A 13375-nucleotide genomic window follows, 5' to 3' on the forward strand; every position below is an offset into this window, starting at 1 on the left:
TAGATATTATGTAACTTACTAAGTGATCATCCCAATAAATCTTGTAACCAGGTGACACCATACATATAGTTATTATAATATTATTGACTATATTCCCTATGCCGTACTTCACATCCCTATGACTATTCTGTAACTACCAATTTGTACTTCTTTGTTAAATGTATTTATTGATTTTGTAGAGAGAGAGATAGAAACATTGATGTGAGAAACATCAATCAGCTGCCTCCTGCACACCCCCTATTGGGAATTGAGCCTGCAACCTGGGTATGTGCCCTGACCAGGAATTGAACCGGGACCTATCAGTCCATGGGAGGATGCTCAATCCACTGAACCACACTGGCCAGGCATCAATTTATACTTCTTAATCTGTTAACCATTTCACCCATCCCCCAACCCCCTACCATCTGGCAATCATCAAAATATTCTCTATGTATGAGTCTGTTTCTGTTCTACTTGTTCATTTACTTTGTTTTTTAGATTAAATTATTGATAGGTATGTATTTATTACTCATATTTTTATCTTTTAAAAATTTTTCTTCTTCTTAAAGAAGACCCTTTAACATTTCATGTAATACTGGTTTGGTGGAGATGAACTCCTTTAGCTTTCTCTTGTCTGGGAAAGCTCTTTATATGTCCTTTGCTTCTAAATGATAGCCTTGCTAAGTACAGTACTCTTGGTTGTAGGTCCTTGTTTTTATCAGTTTGAGTATTTCTTTTTTTAAATATAATTTTAAAATACTCACTCAAGGACACGTTTTTATTGATTTTTTGTGGGTGGGGGGCAGGTAGAGAGAGAGAGAGAGAGAGAGAGAGACATTGATCGATTTTCTCCCTGACATGCTCTGACTGGAGATTGAACCTGCAACCTAGGTAAGTGCCCTTGCTATAAATTGAACTGGTGAACTTTTGGTATATGGGATGATGCTCCAACCAACTGAGACATACTGGCCAGGGCCAGTTTGAATATTTCTTGCTATTCCCATCTGGCCTGCAAAGTTTCTGTTGAGAAATCATCTGACAGTCTTTATGGGAGCTCCCTTGTAGGTAACTAACTGTTTTTCTTTTGCTGCTTTAAAGATTCTTTCTTTGTCTTTAACCTTTTGCATTTTAATTATGATGTATCTTGGTGTGGGCTTCTTTGGGTTTATTTTGTTTTGGACACTCTGTGCTTCCTAGACTTGTATGTGTATTTTCTTCACCAGGTTAGGGAAGTTTTCCATCATCATTTTTTCACATAGGTTTTCAATTCCTTGTTCTCTCTCTTCTCCTTCTGGTACCCCCTTGATGCGAATATTGGTAAGTTTGAGATTGTCCCAGAGGCTCCTTATACTACCTCTTTTTTTTTTTTGTATCATTCTTTCTTTTTGTACAGCATGATTTTTATTAAAAGAAGTGCTGGATACAAACTCCAAATGTCAGCACAGCATGTGGGGGGTTATCTGTTAAAAGGCTCTGTATTTATCATACTCTTTTCCTATTGAGTGAATTAACCTATTGTCGAAGTTTTATTTTACTAAGGAAAGTACTTAGAATGATGTTTACTTTATATGCAATAATTATATAGTACAAATAACCCAAGCCTTATTTCAGACATTTGTGTTTTTAATCTCCTTAAAGATAGATTATGAAGAATCATAAGCAATTTGACTTATTGACTTCCAAACAGATTAACTTTCTTTTAAGCCCTAGCTGTGTTGCCTGTACATTAATTTTTATTTAGGAAAAATACTTTTTGTTTTTGTTTTTTTGGGGTTGCTAAACAGCTTTATTAGGGGGGAAAATGAAACTTTGAAATAAAGGAGTTAAGTGCAATCCTGAAATTTAATCTATAAATTAAACCCATAATGAATCTCAGTAGGGATATCTAAAACTACTTTATTTTTTAAAATTAATTTATTTTTGTTACAGATGTTTCTCCTTTTTTCCCCACTGATACCCCCCTCCCGAAATATACGTTTTAAAATTGGATCACGAATGAGATAGATTTAGAACTAATGAGGTAGTTCTTCTAGTGAGCAGACCATATCAATAAATTCATCAGTGCTGCTTTAAAATTGGATTTGAGTCACTGTTAAAACACAACTGGTTGGAACAAAATGAAACTAAACACTCTGGTCCCTCTTACGTAAAAATTGAAAAGAGAAAGTTATTTCTAAATAGTAATTTTCTAATTGGTTCTGAAATCAGTCTATTTAAGATTAAAGTAATACTTTCTAGAGTTGCTTAAGACACTTGGAAAAGTTACTCTTATAGTTCAGCCTTTCTTTAGAAGTCAAACAGACCTTCTTGCCTGACTAGTGTGACTCAGTGGATTGAGTGTTGCCCTGTGGACTGAGAGGTCCTGGTTCAATTCCTGGTCAGGCCACAGGCTTGGGTTGTGGGCTTGATCCCTAGTAGAGGGCGTGGAGAAGGCAGCCAATTGACGTTTCTCTCTCACATCGATTTTTCTATCTCTCTCTCCCTTCCTTCCTCTCTAAAAAAATCAATAAAAATACAAATAAAAAAAGTCAAACAGACCTTCTCGATGAGCTCAATGCAGGCAGCCAGGTCCATCCCGAAGTCAATGAATGTCCACTCAATGCCTTCCTTCTTGTACTCCTCCTGCTCCAGCACGAACATGTGGTGGTTGAAAAACTGTTGCAGTTTCTCATTGGTGAAGTTGATGCACAGCTGCTCCAGGCTGTTGAACTGCACAAAACAAAATTCCCAACATTAAATGGATTTTTTATTTATTTACTTTTCTCCTCACCCGAGGACATTTTTGCATTTATCCTCAGATAGAGAGGGAGGGAGGGAGAGAGAGAAACATCAATGTGAGAGAGACACATTGGTCACCACCCACACAACCCCATCCGGGGCCGGGGACAAACTGCAACCGAGGTACGTGCCCTTAGTGGGAATTGAACCTGGGTCTCTCTGGTTCGTGGGCTGATGCTTTAACTGCTGAGCCAAATTGGCCAGGGCTTAAATGGATTTTGTAGCAGTAAAATTTATTGTTGAAAAAAAAAACAACATTTTATTGAAAAACATATAGAAGATAGAAATGAAATAAAATTTAAATTAATTGTTGTTTCTTCAAAAATCCCAGGTGGGGAAAGATTATTTTTGACATGAACCCTTTTTGAATTCTGGACATTATTTAAAGGCATAGATATCAGTCACACAGTAAGAGTTCTGATAAAATCTACCTCCTTCTACCTCTAAGATTGCATGGATAATATTATTCATTGGAAGTACAACCATGATCCTGTGAGTTATGTTTCAGAGTTAAAAGTGAAAGTAATTGGAAAACCTAACTTCTTTTATCACCTCCATTTTTCAATTCAAGGTAACAGTTCTCATTTTCACTTTTGACTGTCACATTATTACGGAAAGCTTATCTAATTTCTGTTCTCTTCATATAAAAAAATTGGCAAATCCTCCTGTCAAGTCTGTGAAAGAAGAGACCTGATGTGGTATAGCAATTGAAGATCTGAGTCTCTGTTATAATTTATACCTCACTTTGTAGATGATGAATCTGATGCCCCAGAGGAGAAATGATATGTATCACATGAACCTGCTTCTCCCTGTAGGCCCTTTCTCCTACATGGGCGATGCCTTGATGGACCAAATGTTTCAGAGCTGGGTTCCTGTCCTGGATTTATCTTATGTGGTTGGAGGATCTTTAGCATGTGTTTTGATTTTCCTCATCTCCATTTCTCCACATATTATTAGCAGTAATATTAATTACTTCTTGGTAAGTTGTTCTGAAGATTAATTGAGGTAATGTTTTGAAGTGCTTAGTATAGTGCCAGAAATACACTGACTTTTCAAAGAATGTTAGCTATTGTTATTACATTCTGTTACCTCCTAGATATTTTGGAGGTAATTCTAGGAGCAGTGTTGGAGAAAGCATTGTAGAAACTATAAATGTAAATTAATAATGATAATACGTAGTACATATATCAAAGTCCAAATTACCTTCCTCCCATTTTTTATTAATATGAAGATGACTCACATCAAAGATCTCAAAGCCAGCAATATCCAAGACCCCAATGAAGTACTGCCTGGGCTGCTTGGTGTCCAGCTGCTGGTTGATGCGGGTGACCATCCACAGGAACATCTTCTCATAGACGGCTTTGGCCAGAGCACCCACTGCATTGTACACCTTCATGGACAGAGTTATGTTTTTGGTGTTATTAAAGGAGTAATGTTTGTTGGCTTTATATTAAAAGACCTGGGATATGTGTGATTCATTGGAGTCATGCACTTACCTGCTGTACAGTCTGGCCTTTGGTGACATACTCGTTGCCAACCTTGACCCTGGGATAGCAGAGAGCTTTGAGCAGGTCAGCAGAGTTCAGATTCTGGAGATAGGCTGCCTTGTCAGCAACTGTAGAGATACAATTCAAGAAATGTTGTTTAATGGCAGATGTCCTCTTTGACCTTATCTTGCCCCTTTTCTCCAATATATTTTCTTTATTATTTAAATAAAACCTTTAAATAATTCTGTAGAAGACCAGATGAGGCTCTCTGTATGTTAGAGGATGTGCTTGCTAATAAGTGGTCAATCAGTTTCACTGGTCTTTGGTAATTCATTGCAAGCAACTTTAGAGAATTTATTGACATTAAACGTATGTTTAGTGTTTATGGAAATAGTTTATGTAAGGTACAAGCCATAGTCCCTACTCTTAAGACACATTAGGTGTCTTGGAAGGATAAGATAAATGCATCTTAATATTCACTGGTAGGTTAAAAGAATATTTGGATCCTTATCTTAGTTTTGCTCCTCCCAATTTCATCTCATTGGATCACTTTTTTTATCTGAAATTGTGGGAATTAAATCTCACTACACAGTCTCTAAAATCCTGTCAGTGACTATAATATAAACACCATAGGTCAGGTACAAATTAACTGCTGAGAAGTTTAGAGGAGGAGAGAACATGTCAAGCTGGGAGGTCAGGAAGGACTTCAAGGAGCAGATAACTTTAGCTTCTGTGGTAGGTCCTGTATGTTCCATGCTCTTTCCATATGTGGAGTATATGTCTTTTCTTTCTCAGCTTCTTTTTTATTGTATTTGCTGCCTAGACTATTTACAGGTAATATGTAGAAAACATACACATGCACACAGATGTCCAGGAATATCCTTCACCCTCAGCTGTGTTTGGGCAGATCCTGTATTATCAGCCACCAGGTTTACCTAGCTGGTGCTGCAGTAGACCACAGGTCAAGTTATCTCATATCTCACCCACCACTGCTGAGGTAAAGCAGGAGCACTACTCCATCTCATTCTCTTTCTAATGATCTGCCCTCCCCGCCTTATAAGTGGTGTATTAGGGTTTATTTCAACTTATTTGGGCTGGATAGAAATGATGGAGATTCAGAGATGTGAAGAAGGAACCAGGGTGAGGAAAGCATGCAATATGTATAAATGTGTCTATGCCCTTCAGAAGTCCGGCTACCAAGGAGATTTGAATTTAGAATAAGCTTTTTTTTCTTGCCATGTTCTCTAATTTGAACCCAGATGGAGCTTCATTTGGTACCTTCAGTGCCGTCTGGCTCAGCTTGCTCCTCACGTTGCTTTTGCTTGAATTTCATGTTCCCATAATGCATTACTGCCCCTGTGAGCTTATAAATGGACACTTTCTCTTCAGGAGTAAAGCCCAGGATGTCAATGGCACTCTGCCAGGAAAAGTGAGAGGATAAAAGGGCAGAAGACACCAATTTATTTAGAATAATTTATACTGTAGTCTTAACCACATACCTAAAGAGGTTGTTACTGTTATTCCCAGACATAATGTATTTAAAAAAACCAATAACTGCATGTGTAACTTACATCCGTGGCCATCAACTCTTCTTGGTCATCAATGCTGGGAACTGTGATCTCCCCTTGACTGACAAAGGCATAGTCATATGGGTTGGTGGTGATCAGGAGCATTTCTGAGTACATAGAATTCAGGGTATACATTTTACATTAGAAGTTGTTAATAAAAAATATTAACTTTCATCTGTGAGTTTAAGATCTTTCTTACCAATCAGATCTGGCTTCTTATTGGAAGTAATCTGATAAAAAATATGGTAACTTCTTTCTGCCTTTAGCTGGAAAGTAACTCTAGACTTTTCTAGAAGATCTGTAAAGAAAAAGCAATAGATACTGAATTAGAAGAAAATACAAATGCTGCTGAGATAGTAAATAAACCCGAGTGTCTTCGCTACAGTTGGGGACAGGCTCCACTGAGATTAATTTTTGATGAAATCCTCTTGGTGCCACATATAAGAATTTCAAATACATGTGGCAGCTGTTCAGTGTTCTTACCATCTAAGAGCAGAGACTGAAGCAAATAAACTTTTCCTATGGGGACCTGTGGCCTTTGTATTATAACTGATCCTTCCTTTGATTTTTTTCAGACTGTGGTCAGGGGCTTCCTTGGAACCACTTACCAAAGCTCAGATCAAGAGCAAATCACAGAGATGTACCTATAGGTAACTTGTAGGAACCCATAAATGGCTCTAGTGTTTGTCCTGAAAAAAAATTTTTCGTTTTTGCTTCTGAGGCAGGAATTCCAGAATGTGCTACAGAATCATCAGTCTGATAATGAAGTAAATGGAACAGTGGATCATGGATAAGCCTGGCATTGGCTCATGGGTAACACTGGCAGGAGGCTCAGTGCATACCAATTGTTGCAAAAGATCCCTGCAAATGAAATCACTTGTCTCTCTGTTTTGATTTTCAGAGGTCCAGTTACTTACATGTTTCAATATCTGCAGAAGCCAGCTTCCCTGTAGTACCGAAGTGGATTCTAATGAATTTACCCTTGAAGAGAGAAAGATCATTTAGTAATAAAAATTTGAAGCACACAGTGATGCAGTTGAAATAATTCAGACATCATTACTCTGGCACTTAAAGGCAGAGAAGACCCCTCTGTGACCAAGAGACTTACAAATCGAGAAGAGTTGTCATTCCTCACGGTCTTGGCATTGCCAAAGGCCTCCAGTAGGGGGTTGGCACTGATGATTTGATCTTCCAGAGTCCCCTGCAAAGACAAGAACAGTGCTCACACTTGAGGCTCCAGACTTCCTGAGAGCCCTAACAGTCTGTATTCTGACTCTGGCTATCAGACTCACCTTCATTTTGCCAGATTCCTCCTTCTTCTTCTCTCCAGTAACTGCAATTGTTGCAAAGTACTGGATGACACGTTTGGTGTTCACAGTCTTCCCTGCACCAGATTCTCCGCTGTCAAATAGAAACCAGAAAAGAGATCAGAACTATAACTCACATGATCAACATCTAAGACAATCATCACAAACCAGAGAAGAGAAATGCCACATACGTGATCAGAATGGACTGGTTCTCGCGATCTATGAAAGAGAAATCAACACCATCGGTTTTAAAAAAGTTAATATGAAGGTTTTTGAATCAGTTCAGATCAAACACAGCTTGTCCTTTTTGACATTTTGAAGATGTTGCCTATAACTTTTGTGTTTTTTTAGTCCTCAAAATAACACTTGCCTCTTGGAGTAAAATTTATGAAAATGAGAGGTAAAGAATCATCTATTTCTTTCTGTATTTTATTAGTTTTTATAACTTTTGTATGGGACATTTCAAACACATACAAAGGTAGGGTCAATAAAGAACCCTCATATACCCATCATACAGCTTCAAAAATTATTATCATTTGGTACATTTTATATAATTTATACCCCCATCTAAATCTCACTGGATTATTTTAAAGAACATCCCAGGCATCATTTAATTTCACAAGTAAATATTTCAATAAGACTAATAATAAAATTTTGAAGTTTTAATGGAAAAGAAGCTGAGACCCAGAAAGGAATAAGTTACTTTTATAATAATTACATAGCTTGTTTTTTTAGGGATGGTGGCAGTGTTAGCGCAGCTGCTGAGTATTAAAACGTCTGAAATGAGCCAGGATTTAGATAATTTCTGGAAGGTAGTTAGCTTCTGTTGACAACTGAAGAACAGGTCAATGATATTCAGGTCTTTTAACTTCCAGTTTATATATTTTTCTGCTACCTAGCCCCCTCTCAATTCTTGATATCATTAATTTGACTGCTGGTAATATTCAATAAGGAAGGGTTCTGGAATTGTAAATGTTTGTGTTCATTTACTTTTTTTGAAGGCATTGTCTTAGAGATTCACTTCACTTTTATTATAAATAAACACAGTCTCAGATCAGTACAGCTACTTTCAGAGCTGGTATTAGTAGAAGTATTCCAAAATTATTCTTAGGTCACAAATAACTAGTATCTCACATTAAAAGGAAAAAAAATCTCACCCAGCCAAGGAAAAGATATCCTGTTTATGTTTCCATGGCAATGAGCTTATGCATTCTCAAATTTTGTACTGGTTACTTATCCATCACTAATCTAATGGATTCATTCAGTCTCTTGGAGAGAACGATATAGACTAATGTTAGTATCTGGGACATATGGGCATATCAAGATTATGGTGGATACTGCTACTATAAAAATAAAATACTCAGGATTTACGAGAATTCTGCTGAAGGATCCCAGAATGCTTTATAAAAAGCATTATCATTTACTCTTAGTCTTCTTTTTATTCATATACTTTTTAAACAATAAAAACAAATATTGTCACTAGTTATGACTGATGTGGTGATTTATACCAATCTTCTGATATATTAAAGCTCTAATTCTATACTGATAAAGTGTAGATTTTAGAGAATTTGCAAACTTAAAAATATATTCAGAGAAGTAGATATAAATCTGGATATTATTCAGATGTAGATACAGATTTTAGAGAACTTCAAATTTTATTCAGGGAAATATGTACAGATTTTGGAACATACTCAGATTGCTTTCTTTTTCCAGTAGAAGAAAAATCATAAAAGATCATTATCACATCTAGTGGGAGCATAGATAAGAAAACAAGGCTCTAGTCTCTTGGCAATGCTAAAATAATACCAGCCAGGTCCAACACCACAGTTTTGCATGGTTTTATATGTAAATCATGTTTGGAAGCCACAAACAATCTTTAATTTGGAGCAGTTCCAAAGCTTGGGGGCACCTCAGTAAGGGTGGTGGCAATGTTAGTGCAGCTGCTGAGTATTAAAACCTCTGAAATGGGCCAGCATTTAGATAATTTCTGGAAGGTAGTTAGCTTCTGTTGACAACCGAAGAACAGTTTATTGGCATGAAATCCTTATAGAACTGCTGGCCAGTTTGTAATAGAATATCCCTATTTAATTCCTTTCTCTTCTCTCTTCTCAAAAGGACAGTTTAAAAACAAGTGCAGCAAAAGAAACACAAAAACCAGAAAAGAACAAAACCCTATCAGTTACCAAAATCCCATAGACCAACAGGAAACACAAGAATTTAGAATACGTATTTCCAAAGGCAATAAATTTGCTATGTGAAGATAAAAGGTTTTCATGCTGTATTTGCGCCTATAATGCGTATCAAAGCTTTTTGCTTATACTTTGGTAAGACAGGAATAACAGACTTTGAAATAATTTTTAAAAAATATTTTCAAAGAAAGGAATTTTAATTTTCTCCCATTCTAACAGAGAACTGCATCAAAATCTTTGGGTGGACAGTCATAGCTCTTTTTTTAAAACTCTTGTTCTACACCAAAGGCTGGTAATATTAGCTCTGTCATTTAAAGGTAAATATAAGAATTCACAAAGCCTTCCAGCTATAGTGGTAACTATTTTTCTTGATTGCTGGGCATTTGGTTATTTAAAAATTATTTGAATATTTTTCTATCCAAATCAGAAAGTAAAACATATAGGAAAGCAACAGATATATTTATAGAGTTCTGTTAATTGTTTCAACTAGGCTTCCAGTTACTAGCTGGGTTAATTTGGGCAGATTAGTGAACTCAGTGAGCTTCCTTTTATTCATCTGTAAAATGGAGATGGTTCGCTGCAGGGAAGAATATATGGCATTATGGCTCTGAAAGTTCTTTGAAAGCAGCGAGGCCCCTTGTGGATGCAATGTATTATTTTAATCAAGGCCCAGGCAAAATCTATTTGTTAAAAATTCTATTGCCACATTTCTGTAAATAGATAAATCACTCACCAGTCAGCATGAACTGATAGGCGTTGTCAGAGATGGAGAAGATGTGGGGCGGGGCCTCCTGGCGCTTTTTGCCTCTGTAGGCGGCCACCACCTCGGGGTTGTACACTGGCAGCCACTTATAGGGGTTGACGGTGACACAGAAGAGGCCCGAGTAGGTCTGAGAAAATCAGAAAATGCAACATGTAGATCTTGTTTTCATTCGGAGAGATAAACAGAATAAACAGATGTAGAAGGGCGCTCACGTAGATCATCCAGGCTGCGTAACGCTCTTTGAGGTTGTACAGCACTCCAGGCTCGTGTAGATGGGTCATCATGGCCATGTCCTCGATCTTGTCATATTTTGGAGGGTTCATAGGGAAGACTTGGTCTTCCTTGACAGTTAGAGTCTGGCAATTAAAGTAAGAGACCAGTTTGTATTAATGGTTGAAGGGAGAGTTTATGTTTATCTCTTTGTTTGGTCTGTAACCTCCACTTGCAGACACTGTCCTTTAAATAAAGCCATGAAAAGATACTCATTTCAGGTTTGATGCTAAGAAAATCTGTCCCCTGTGATGAACTTGGGTACTACGTTTTTAAAAAGATTTTCCTCCCACATTCCCCATCCCAGGTTTAGCAAGTTTTGTCCTTTCATTCTTATTCTAATAGGCTTTTTTCCCCCCTTGCTATCCATTACAAGAAACTTCTGTTTGTGGGGGAAGTAATGAAACTATTAATACATTATTTAACTTAGTAAATAATACTTCTTCTGATGGGAGAAGTTAGTTTTTATTTCTCGCAAGTATGGGGATTTAGACTGGGAACTGAGGAGTGGAAGGGAAATGGTGGAAGCTGATACTAGTGGATTAAAGTTCTGTGGAGGGTTGGAAAGGCAGGAAATGAGGTTACTGCTGAGAATTTCTTTTGCCTTTGAAATAAGATGTTCTCATATACACTACAAGGGTACTTGTATTGGCAATAGAACTAGCTTCCTACCAAAGTAGGGCTTCAACTTGCAGTGAGGAGATAGAGAAATAAAATGGGAAGTATTTTCTCCATGTTTTTACTTACTGCTCCACTTTCCGTTTTTACAGTTATTTTTCCTCCTTCCTTGCTTTGTATGACGCTCTTCACGTAGGCTTCCTTGGGCTCCACGACAAAGACTGATGTTTTAGCATCAAAGGGCTTGTTTTGGGCCTCAATCCGCTCCTTTTCTGATTTTCGAAGGTAGGGAGCGGCTTCGCCAAAAATAGCCATCTCAGCATCTGAACTCATAGCTGCGATTTATTTAGCAGGGGATTCTGCCTTGGGAAAGAAATGGGAGAGCAGGAAAAATAGAAACCAGAAGTCATAATGTGAGTTAGGATTTGAAATGAAAGAAAGGTTGAGCCTCTATTACCTAGGGTGTAACTATCTTTCAAACTGTCATTACCAGTGTTCTAACACAGAAACACTAACACAGGACTGGTTTGGAATTACATTGTCATTTGAGTCTTCATTTTTACGACTGAACATTCTCTTCCCTGATTGTATGTATGATGATCCTTAGGGCTTACGTACCTACAATTGAGTGAGAATGAAATCCTTGCTTGTTGTAATTTCTAAAATGTAATGATATCTATAGCTAAAACCGTCAGTGGATTGTTTTATAGCAACTGTCATTCTTTAATCTCCGCTTTTTTTCCTACATGTTTTCATCTGCCATGTGCTAGGGCAATCATAAAGTTAGGAAGGAAAGTTGGCTTGTGCAAATGAAGGTTGATATTTTTCAAAGCTATCAAAAACATCCTTGCCTTTATATATGGCCTTTTTTAAAACTCATAAGCTAAATAATTATTTTTAATGTCTCAGTGAGTCCTTAAAAGAACCTTACAATACATTCTCAGTACTCTGGGTTTGTTGTCATTTGGTTTGTTACCAATAGACTTAGCATTGCCTTAACTCCAAAATTTCATTGATACTCTCATTTTGTCATGAGATTTCAACTGTTTGTTAACATCTAACCACAGAAAAATGAGAGCTTCAGCATGAAGAAGGTCCCTTCTTCCCATATAAATTCAACAGCTTCTTTTCTTCCATCCAGAAAAAGAAAATAGACAAGTTAGGAGTTCACCACATGCATGTGAGCCCTTGACCTCTGATTGATAGACATGCCTCACAGCGTTGGTGGGCTAGACTGAGTCTTTACTTTCAGGTATACATTGCTTGGGGAGGGGCCAGGAGCTCTTCCAGTTCAGGTACTGTATTTAGCACTCTGTGGCTGTAATACTTGTGACTGTTTAATGAACAATAATAAATCATTCCAAAAACCAGTAACAATGAATCATAGAAAGTAGCTGAAATGTTGTGGTTTTAAAAAGATGTTTGTTTGTTAAATTTTTAGATAAGAATTTTTCCAGGATGTTTAAAAAAATCTTGGTAAAATGTTTAAGTGTTTAACACTTTTCAGTAGAGGGAGGTTGGCATAGAATAAACTCTTGCCCCTGGACAGGTCTAAGTGCAGCTGAGAATTCACTGTTAAAATTCATTCTGGCCTCAATGGTTCTTTAATACTGGAACTCAAATGAGGGTAGTCTCTGAGAATAAGATGTTCTGAAAAAAATGACTTGATAGCATTTATAAACAGTCACTCATTTGGAAGCACCATCTGACATAATTGCAAAAACAGAAATGGTGTATAATTAAGAGATGTTCTCATCTTCATTAGACTAACTCCCCTATGTCATCAATAAATGAACAAAGCTGAGTCTTACCTCTGGAGTTCCAGAAGAAAATGCAGGCTCAGAAGTGTCTAACACTGTAAAACAACAAGATTTTTAAAAAATTAGCTGAGCTTTAAAATTCTAGTAAGATAGTTAAAGAATTAAATTTTCTCTTGTCTAAAGCTTAGCTCTATACAAGTAAAAGTCAAAGTTGGGAGGAATAGTTTCATGCTGAGAGATGGCTCTTTCTGCCCTCCCCGACCCAGGGTCCTTCGAGTCCCAAGGCCCCCATCACTTACCCCTGGGTTCTTGGAGATAAGGCAGTGGGATCTGTGGTGCTTATATAGGAACTAATGTGCTGATGCTGCAGCTATCTTCTCTTTGTTAGGGCAAGACATTTGGCAACATGAACCCTCAGCATAATTTGTACTGACATTTGGCATGTTTGGATATAATTAGAAGTATTCATATCATTTTGAGTATGTGAACCAATCTCCTATAAATAATTTGACAGGGGCCAACCTGCTGGCGGAGAATGCTTTCTAGTATGCTGGGAAGGTAATCTTTGTCAGTGCCTGGTGGGGCCTCAAAGTAAGTTCCTAAGAGCTATATTCGTTTTGGCAAATTCTTTTATTCATGCCTGCAGTAACTCAATG

General features: G+C 37.3%; 1 protein-coding gene across 2 annotated transcripts in view; it reads right to left on the reverse strand.

Moving 5' to 3' along the window:
* Nucleotides 1-12808, reverse strand: part of MYH8 (myosin heavy chain 8) — a 30528-nt gene extending 17720 nt beyond the window's left edge. The window contains exons 1-14 of one of the 2 annotated variants that reach the window (XM_036269509.1): nt 12771-12808; nt 11089-11322; nt 10284-10427; nt 10042-10198; nt 7311-7338; nt 7105-7213; nt 6921-7013; nt 6730-6793; nt 6012-6110; nt 5816-5919; nt 5523-5661; nt 4254-4372; nt 3998-4147; nt 2518-2688 (exon numbers count right to left, since the gene is read on the reverse strand). In XM_036269509.1, the coding sequence (XP_036125402.1) occupies nt 2518-2688; nt 3998-4147; nt 4254-4372; nt 5523-5661; nt 5816-5919; nt 6012-6110; nt 6730-6793; nt 6921-7013; nt 7105-7213; nt 7311-7338; nt 10042-10198; nt 10284-10427; nt 11089-11292 (1581 nt within the window). In that variant the 5' untranslated portion in view covers nt 11293-11322; nt 12771-12808. Of the gene's footprint in view, nt 1-2517; nt 2689-3997; nt 4148-4253; nt 4373-5522; nt 5662-5815; nt 5920-6011; nt 6111-6729; nt 6794-6920; nt 7014-7104; nt 7214-7310; nt 7339-10041; nt 10199-10283; nt 10428-11088; nt 11323-12770 lie in introns of those variants that run through there. The other variant, XM_036269511.1, reaches the window with a different exon arrangement.
* Between the last annotated feature and the right edge of the window lie 567 nt (nt 12809-13375).

Source organism: Molossus molossus, unplaced genomic scaffold (assembly GCF_014108415.1).
Source record: "Molossus molossus isolate mMolMol1 unplaced genomic scaffold, mMolMol1.p scaffold_m16_p_19, whole genome shotgun sequence".
Classification (NCBI taxonomy): Eukaryota; Metazoa; Chordata; class Mammalia; order Chiroptera; family Molossidae; genus Molossus; species Molossus molossus.